Genomic DNA, 9,441 nt, shown 5'->3' with positions numbered 1-9,441 from the left:
GTAATGTCACTAAAAAAATAAACTATTGTACTAAAAATAATCTGAGTTAGACCATCCTGTTGCACTGTTGTTTGCAATAACATACTATAAAGAATGTTTGATGTTCAAAGTGTATGTTTGTAATTTAGAGTTCAGCTATAGTTTACCTATTGTTAAAAAAACTGCAGTTTCAGTAATACAAAGAATTTATCAGTCTGATCAGCATGAGACAGTTTTACTGGCCTGTTTGATAGCATTTCCTTTATGGGGGCTAAAAATTTCAATATGCAGCCATGTTTGGATAAACCATTCATAAGCCTGGAATTTGAACGTGGCATTTATTCTAACTTAGATAAATAAGTTAATATTACGCCAAAAAAATGAGGTAACAATTTGCATGGACATTTTTGAGTAGAATCAAATGAAAATAAATCGATTCCATAACTAAAGGAAATTAAGTTGGTTCAACTTAATTAAATTTGTAAAGAACAAAGAAAATCATGTCGCCTTTGCTAAAGTAAATTAATTTGCCTAACCAGACAAATCTTGTGGCACTGACTCAATTATGGCTTAATTGAAATAGCTTAAAAAAAAAATCTACGCAAATTGTTATATCAAGTTTTTTAAGTTGAACCAGCATATTCTTTTTTAGAGTGTACTCAAAGGCATATTTTCCTATAAACTAACTCAAGTAAAAGTGACTAAATTTAACTAGTTGCTTCCTACTAACAATTAAATCCTTCACTGTTAACTGGCAAATCCAAATTCAATACATTTAAACACCATACTAAAAAATAACTGAGACTCAGAACATTACAGTGCTTTATTTTTAATTCAAAATGTTCAAACAAGGAGCATACACCAAATAGATGACTTGAAAAGAGAAACTTTCCTGACGTTACAGGGTGTGTCGATGTTATGCGGACATTTGTATGGATCATCTGGAATGTGTTTGATAAGGCAAAGGTCCCGTTGGAATCAAATGTAATATAGGTCACACTTGCTGTCCATAACTGCATGGAGGACGACCCAAACAAGTAAACTAGTGAGGGCTGCTGATCTGAAAGATGACGAGCCATTCCTCCTCTACAAATTCAAAGTGGGACAAATCCACATTTTATTTTTGGGTATATAAAAAGAAGGTGCAAATAACCACAGAGTCCAACTAAAAAAACAGAAGTAAATGTCTAACAGGTCTGAGGATTCTTGATGTTTACAGCCCGATGGTATAGGAGCGGCCAGCTGGGTTGTGGATGGCAGAGCAGGAGGGCTCCGTCACAGCCCATTCATACCAAACCTTCTTCCCGTTGTTCAAGCGCCAGAATCGAACAGTGACGTCATCGTCCCGGGATATGGAGATGGGTTGCTGTCAGAAACCCAAACAATGTTTAGTCTGGAGATCAAAATGTCTGCATTTTGATTATGGATGGAAATGACTTACTTTGAGTGGGAACAGAATGGGAAACCAGGAGAACATTCCAGGTGAATGCGTGTCTGGTTTTATACCTGCAACAAACAAATTAATCAGCTAAAGCTTATGAATTATGTATTACTTCCTCGTTACTCCGTCAACTTACTAAGTGTGACATCTTTGTAGAGAGTGGTCTCAAAGTAGCCAGCAAAGCCATGGAGCACAGAGTTACAATCCACAGAGAACCGAAGACACTGGTAACGGTTATTATTCATGTCTGAAAGAACAAAAGGTTATTCATTAATAAACTTTGAAATGCACGTCAATAGTCCAGGGCCTTTTTCAAGACATCAAAAAATAAAAATACTGAGCAAGTTAGGGATGGGCTGTGTGTTAAGATTGTAAAGACTTAACATCTCAAGCTGGATAAACAGTGGTAATCTTTAATGAACAGTCTATGCATTCTAGTTCTATGCTATTATGTTACATTTTCCTCTTACTTAAACAAAAAGATGTTGCTTTGACTAAATGGTTACTGGTTTTAAAGATTAAGAGGACGGTACAGTAGCCTCGTGAGACCACCCTGATCTCGCGAGCTTTCAAGGTTTCACTCGCAGATCAGTCTGGAGACTCTCAGTTAAAGAAAATTTGGAGCCGTTCACCAAACGAACGTCCAATCAGCGTTGGCTTTGAGGCGGGTTGAGGTGTGACGCAACGAGAAGCGCGATAGTTCAGTCTAAAGCCGATGAAACTAGCATTAGCGTGGCTATCGAGCAAGTTTTATCAGTATTTCTTCACTGAAAGAAGAGCAAAACACTGCTCTGGAAGCTTTTCTCAGAGGAAAAGATGTTTTTGCTCTTCTCCCGACTGGTTTCGGCAAGAGTAGCCTGGCTTGTGGTTGTGTTTTCGTCGTTGTTCTGTTAGTACGTCATATGCTTCGTTAATCTGATTGGTTTATTTGGCCCGTCTATCACCACCATAGGCCAATCAGCTAACCAGTATTTTCGCCCCTTCCCAAAATTACTTCAACGGAAGGTTTCCAGATGGATATGCGGAGCAAATCCATCTGGCAGAATCAGGTTAACGGTACAGCTGGTTGAGAGTAAATTTGCAGCCTTCTCTTCTAGCTGCCACTAGGTTGTTCACAGGACTGAGCGATGTTTTATTATGGAATAAAAAAAAAAATGCTTATTTCCAAATAGGAGTATGAGATCGTAATCTTTTTGTCTTCATAATTTTTTTTAATGTGAAATTCACTCAATATGTGTCAGAGAAAATGCCTAAGCTTCTTAAAAAATGGCCAAAAAAATGCTTTTAAACTCCTAAGTTATGGTGTATAGTTAACATTAAATGATTTGATGAAGAAAAATCGTGATTACAATACATACTACCCATCACTGGTAGGCTTGCTCTATAAACATATTACGAAGTGCTGCTATGATTTCCTGGATGTCTACCTTTTGTGGGGTGTGTAAAAGTGAAGCAGGGTTTAGGCTCAGCCAGCTGGTGAAAGTTATGGAGTCGAACAACATATGGTGTCTCAAAATGGCACTCTGGGTCCTTGTCACGTTCCCGGCACCCGCGAACTTCGTTGTATAGCTTGGAGGAAGACAGAGGAGCCAGGTAAGACGTGTAGGAACAGGGGATGCTGACTCCATCATCTATATTGAAAAGGAAAATGATATATGAACCAAGGAAGCGTTGCAGGTAATGGAGTAGAATAAAGGCTTCTTGTATATCCTGTGGAGACACTGAGCTTTGCAGAAAGACTCTGTATTAGTACCTTTGAGGAAGTGCTGCGCTCCGTCCAAGCACTCTGGGGAGAGCTCGTTGTCCCCAAATGATCCGAGTAGCTCGCTGACGATGATATCAGCTTTCTCTGGTGCTTCCCATTCCCGCATGTCACACGACACCACGGTCACCTGCTCACCCCACTCCTCAAAGCGCCAGTTCTCTAACCTGCTCAACAGAAGGCATTTCACTCAAACATCTATTCCCCTTCAATAGGCAAGCACACTGAACTGAAGCAGCTGTACTCACGTTATGACAGCGTTGGGGTTTTTCTCAACAGCATATACTCTCAGCTTTCGGTCAGCCTGTCTGGCAGCTCGCAGCGATGCATTAACCAGGGGACCCCTTCCTGCCCCCAACACCATCAACACCCTATATGAACAAAAAGAAAGAATCGAAAACAATCGGTATTTGAGGTGTTTATAGGAAGCTTTAAAGCAGAGTGTCTTAAAAGCAGCGCCGCCGATTGAAGATTAAAACCTTCACCCATTCTTCATCAAAATAACCCAAACTTATGATGATAGGAGACACTTAAAAGAAAAAAAGAAGGCTGTCGTGGTGGCACACCCATAAAAAGATGCAGCTGTTACCTCTGCTGTTAAAGTCTTTACTCAGAGGAAGCAAACAAAAATGCAATCCAAACTTTGTGTAAAGATATGCAAGTTGCAAAAAGTACGTTTTACTTTTTTGGTTTCTATCCAAGTTTCAGTGCAATGTGGGATTATCATTTTACCTCTTGCAGCACTAAAACAAAAAACACTTTTTCAAACTAATAAACTTGATTTGACTATGTCCTAAAAGAATAAATAAAATAAAACTAAAATATAAAAACAATGAAATAAAAAACGAAACCGTCTGCGTGCGCAGCCTGGCCGCTAGTTCGCACACCCTGGAATTTTGTAACCAGGCGCTGACAGCGTGTGCTAACCTCCTTCTAAATAGGAGGATGTAAAGTTTTTCTCCACACACAAGTTTGCCTATACTGGCATCAAATCGTTCAGAAGCTTCAAGTGGAACAGTTTGTGTTAAACTCAGTGTTATTGTTTATTCAGTGACTGAAAACAGCAAACAGAGGTGAATTTATTGGCCAAGCTTGAGGTAAAAAGAACTTTAGTTTCTGTTTCCATCACATATAATAGAAATAAAGTCTAAAACAATGATCCATAGTATATAATGAATTCTGTTTTTTTTAGTGAAATGTTTTTTTTAATATCTGTTATTTAAAAATCAAAAAGGTTCACATGGGCTTTTAAGGCAGGTTGGTTTCCGCATCATCACATCTCTCTCTGTGTGCAGCAGGTAAACCCATCGTTTTATTCTACCGTATATTTCTGTGTAGTTGCCATAAACACACCTACTGTTGTTCACCTGTTATTCATACATTTCTAAACAATACTGCGCTACGCTAACCTTGTACTGCAAGCTGGATTGCTGTGAGATCTGAGTTTTAAGTCTCACAGCAAATCCATCTTGAAAGACTCATGCTAATCCGTCCATCAGAGCAATGACATAGCAGCAGTGGTTTTCTGGGCGGGACATGTAGGAATGACGACAGTCAGAAGGACGTTGCCGGGGGCGTTACAAACATGGCTACGCTGGAGGACTCACCTGTCGATACCCCAATTGACTCTGTTTTAGCTAAAACAGTGACAATTTCTCGTTTACAAAAGCTGCAAAGAGAAGCATTTTGTCCATTTGTAGATGGGAAAGATGTCTGCTTTTAATTTAAACTCCAGTTTACGTTTACAAAACTTGAATTGTTACACCCCTCTGTTGGTTTTCTTCCTTTGGCACATTCTCCTTCTTTGACTATTTGAGTCGATGTAACAAGTACATTTTTCCACTGAGATCACTAAAGTCAGTCAATCAACCAGTCTAGCACAGATACAGAAAAAAAATAAAATAAATAATTTTTGTATAACAAAAAAAATATGTATTTCTTTTTAAAGCACACTAATTACAAGACAACGGTAATGAAGGTAGGAGTAGCTATAAATCATTAACTCAAATCCTCATGTACTTTAACACAAATACATAAAGCGTCCTACTTACTGAACATTAGTGTCTTTCTGCTCCTCTGGTACTCTGTCCAACAGACATTTATACACAGCCTGAAAGAAAAGAGATAAAACCATAAAAGACAGTTCGATGAGCCAAAAAGGATTTTTCAATGTGAATTTATCCAAATCTTTGTTAAATTACTGTCTAAAGATCACTAAAGTACAGGCTATGAGAGCAAAATTAAATCTAATTTACTATAAAATCACAACAATACCATCAAACTGGTCTCAATCAGCAAAATACTTTAAATTTAAAAGCTGTTTGTCACTAGTTTGTCACCTCTGCAGAACACGGCAAAATCCTTCGCCATCTTTACAGTCGGCGGGCTAAAGCCATGTCCTGGATTCCTCGTTTTCCAGCCACTTTTGTTTAAATTAGCATTTTCCCATTCTCTAGCATTTTTCTCTGCCTCGAGCTTCTTTTCCAAGCACACGGCTTCGCGATCAACCGGAAGCAGTTCCGCGCAAGCATGTGGAACCAGTTTTATCGGATATATCTGACAAAATTGTTTTTGTTTTTTTTTTATAAAGCATTTTAAATGCAATGATAATCACATTTAATGACTTTTGATGCCAATTAAGGCCTTAACTTTAAAAAAAAAAAAAATGTATGACTTTTAATGAATTTAAATCACCAGAAACCCTATTTAAAAAGAACTGGCCCATGTTAAATTAACAATTGAGTTCGAGAAACTTAACAGAGAAAAAGGGTTTCCATCAGCAGGAAATATCTAAGATTTTTGGCCGATAAAATCCAATATCAGTTTTTTAAATAATATTGGACCGATATATATATATATCGGCTCAGGACATCCCTAATATTAGCCATGCCTACTGTGGTGGTTTGCTGTCGACACAGAGCGAAAATGTAATTTAAACCAGCATCAAAACAGCGATAAAAGACAGTTTGAGTTAAAAAGAAAAGAATCCAAGAGGTTTCAGCTACAATGAATCCAAAAAGAAAATGAAGTCTTGAATCATCTAAACAAATTTCCTTTTTTCTCAAAGATAAAATTTTTGCTCAATTAACTTAAATTTTAAAAAAGTTACGTCTATTAGATTTAATATTTTTGGCTATTGGACAAAAGCTGCTCAGTTTTCTGAATCCTTGGAGAAAAGCAGTTTATTAATCCAACTGTGACCGCTGCCTCACCTGTTGGTACTGAGAATATTTAATGGGATCCTTCTCGAACACTTCATAGGTCTGAGACTCCAGGTTGTCCATGAGGGGCTAATGAGGGATAGAAAAAGGGGCTTTAGCAACTGATCAAAAAGTTTATTAACAACATTAATCAATACAAAATGAAGGATAAATCAGAGTTAATGACCTGGAGAGGTGACTGCAGGTAGTCTTCATATCCTTTGGCAAAGAGCTCATAGGCGTTAGGCGCAGGCCTGTTCTGGTTGAGGTATTCCAGGTATTGCAGGTAGGACCTGAAGTCCTTCTCAGTGTGCCGACTGGTGCCCGTGAAGATGAACTGAGCCTCTAGCTGGAAGGAAATTTTTTTTTTTTTTCTTTAATTGAAAGAAACTTTGAGATGAGGCTGCTCAACCAAGCGACTGGCAGTTATATCAGACCTTAAAAAGCCGGAAGATTATCCTCTGATGAGCTTTCGACAAAACAGGAAATCCTTTCTTATTAGTTAGGAAGATGCTTGTTGGAAGTACTGCTGCTTTGATCGGCTCTCCGAGCCACTTATCGATCACAGCGTCTGAAGGCATGTCTGCTCCAACTTCAATAGCTGCAGGAATAGAAAAGCAGAACATTCTCAGATGAAGAAAGGATCTGAATCATCTTTAAAGCCTTAAATTGTTGCTTTCTGGTGTGTTCTCTCACCAAGACAGACCCTCTTGTTGTAATCGCACAGAGTCCTGAATGAGTGCCACCTACAGAACAAAGAAAGATAAAGGAACTGAGACAGTTTTTAGAAGATTAAATCTGAAGTCAGATAAAGAGGAAGTGGAAGAAAAAAAACCAACCAGATCCAGGTTTTCTCATCCACACTCGTCTCATCAACACAGGGTGAGGGTTCGTTCTCAATCAGATCCTCCCGCGTGTCTTCCGGTGCCAACAACGGGACTCTTATCCAGAACTAATGAACGCAAACATTAGCTGGGGTTAAATCAGGAGCTCAGGACTAATACATCAAATCCAATTACAGGCGTCTGACGGTCTCCCTGGTGCCGTTTCTTACGTTCGAGGTGTGGTGTCCAGTGTGGATGTGGTTCAGCAGCATTCGAGCTAGATTGGCATTATTGGGACCCTTTAGAGGGATCATGAAGACAGGGAGCCCCAGGTAGGCTGAAAAGTTCAGCTCCTGTGCCAGAGCCTGGAGAGAAACACAGAGAAGGAAAAGATTAAGGGTATAAAGTGAAGATTTTTGACATAAAAGCCAGGATTCAAGTTCAGCAAAGATATGAGAGAAGGATGACAACGGCTTTAGAGGAAAAGATTTTCAAAAATTCTGCCGAGATTGAGGAACTTACAGCTTCTGAATTCCTGCGATTCGTCTCGATTTCTGAATCTGCATCGATCCACTGAGAGAGCTTCCCGACAACCAGAGTATTCCAGTCTAAAAAGGGACACATAATTTAAGAACATATTTAAAAACTGAAATAATACAATTCCAAACTATAGATTTGCCCCATGTGCTAAAAACCAATTAAATCCTCATACAACTAAATTATTTCAGTCATCTGATGGAAGTTATTACATGCTGTTAACCTGAGCCAGATTATTCCAGCAATATATCCACTATATCTTATATTTCCTCTCTGATACAATGTCACAGGAATGGATCAAGCTTTTTGTCTTACTAACCGTGACAAGAAGATTGCACATAATGGGAGTGAAGCAGTGCGTGTTAATGTTGATAGCTCTGCAAAAATAACATGAAATCATCATCTTCTTAAGGCTGTGGCAGAAAGGAAATAATCTAACATGCATCAGCCTTTAGGGCAGAGGTCTGCACTCTCAATGAAATGCATACGAAGACTTATTCTTAAAACATCGAGAAATCAACCCTTCTAATATAAATGTGCACACACTGAGCTAAGGCGGCTGAAATAGTCATCAGCAGGTCTAGGGATAGGAATCTAAAACCGGTTCCTGTTTAGAACCGGTTCTGTGTGTTCCAATTCCGTGGCACCTTTTGGCAGCTCGCTTAACGGTTCCCTTAACGCTGGGCAGCACGCCGCTTTTTACGCAAGTTACGCACGGCATTCAGTAAGCAAGTACGACATGACCAGGCTTAAGTCTAGAAGAGCAAAACAAAAAAAAAAAGGACGCCCCATTGGGTAAAGCGATCGAAAGTTTGGCTTTATTTTAAGGAAGAGAAAGGTGGCAACAAGGCGCTTTGCAATCATTGCAAAGTGGCAATTACATCCACGGGAGAAAATACATTCAACATGCAGAAACACCTGCGCGCACAACACGGCATACATTTTAATGAATGCAGTGTTTTTGATGCCTTCCAGACAGAAGCTTAAGTTACGACCAGCATGGAAGGAAACTCTGGTGGTAAGGAGCTAGTTTTATATCACTGGCTGTGCTTAATGTGGTTCCTAGTAAATCATATGTCATTTCTGGAAATAAAGCATTTCCTACCTCTGTGGGGTTATTAAGGGAGTGTGCCTTTTTTCGTTAATCCAGCCCTTCATTGCTAGCATATTTAATTAGAACTACTGGTAGCTGTGATTCTTACATGATTCTAGCTATTTCAATGAATGTAACGAAACACACTACGAAGTTGCTCTGCAGTTCAGGGAGCGAGATAAAGGAGATGCTCATTTATTTAAATCAGGTGGAGATGGGTTTTTTTTCCAGAAATTGTACAGTAATGCTTTTTCATTAAGCGGAATCCATAAGAGAATCGAATCGTTTCACAGAATAGATAAGGGGATCAGAATCCTGAAAATCTTACAAATTCCCAGCCCTAAGCAGATCAGATAATTTCAAAAAGTACCACACCAGTAATCAGTCAATAATTTGATCAGCCAATCTCTGCAATAGAGAAAGCTGAATACCTAGCGAATAATAACCCGATCAAAACTATAAGCAAATTTGAAAACATGTCAACTAAAATTGTGATCAAAGTTCAATGCTTTTGATTTGGGCTAGGATTAGATAATACCTGGAAAAACTAGACCAATTTTTTTTTAAATGCATTCTCTAATTCGAGGGTCTTCAACAGGGGGTCC

The 9,441-nt window shown here is 38.9% G+C and overlaps 1 protein-coding gene across 1 annotated transcript in view; it reads right to left on the bottom strand.

Annotated features, from left to right (window-relative positions):
• Positions 1-1,106: 1,106 nt before the first annotated feature.
• The window catches only part of prmt5 (protein arginine methyltransferase 5), a 10,091-nt gene continuing 1,756 nt past the window's right edge, over positions 1,107-9,441 (bottom strand). Inside the window, exons 3-16 of the mRNA XM_015379432.1 lie at positions 7,729-7,814; positions 7,437-7,571; positions 7,222-7,334; positions 7,079-7,128; positions 6,820-6,983; positions 6,570-6,731; positions 6,395-6,472; positions 5,234-5,292; positions 3,431-3,553; positions 3,174-3,349; positions 2,848-3,051; positions 1,557-1,667; positions 1,421-1,485; positions 1,107-1,345 (exon numbers count right to left, since the gene is read on the bottom strand). Of these exons, the coding sequence (XP_015234918.1) occupies positions 1,193-1,345; positions 1,421-1,485; positions 1,557-1,667; positions 2,848-3,051; positions 3,174-3,349; positions 3,431-3,553; positions 5,234-5,292; positions 6,395-6,472; positions 6,570-6,731; positions 6,820-6,983; positions 7,079-7,128; positions 7,222-7,334; positions 7,437-7,571; positions 7,729-7,814 (1,679 nt within the window). The 3' untranslated portion in view covers positions 1,107-1,192. The remainder of the gene's footprint in view (positions 1,346-1,420; positions 1,486-1,556; positions 1,668-2,847; positions 3,052-3,173; positions 3,350-3,430; positions 3,554-5,233; positions 5,293-6,394; positions 6,473-6,569; positions 6,732-6,819; positions 6,984-7,078; positions 7,129-7,221; positions 7,335-7,436; positions 7,572-7,728; positions 7,815-9,441) is intronic.

Source organism: Cyprinodon variegatus, unplaced genomic scaffold (assembly GCF_000732505.1).
Source record: "Cyprinodon variegatus isolate N-32 unplaced genomic scaffold, C_variegatus-1.0 Scaffold192, whole genome shotgun sequence".
NCBI lineage: Eukaryota > Metazoa > Chordata > Actinopteri > Cyprinodontiformes > Cyprinodontidae > Cyprinodon > Cyprinodon variegatus.
The sequence above is the reverse complement of the archived record's forward strand: the minus strand, read 5'-3'. Positions and strand labels throughout refer to the sequence as shown.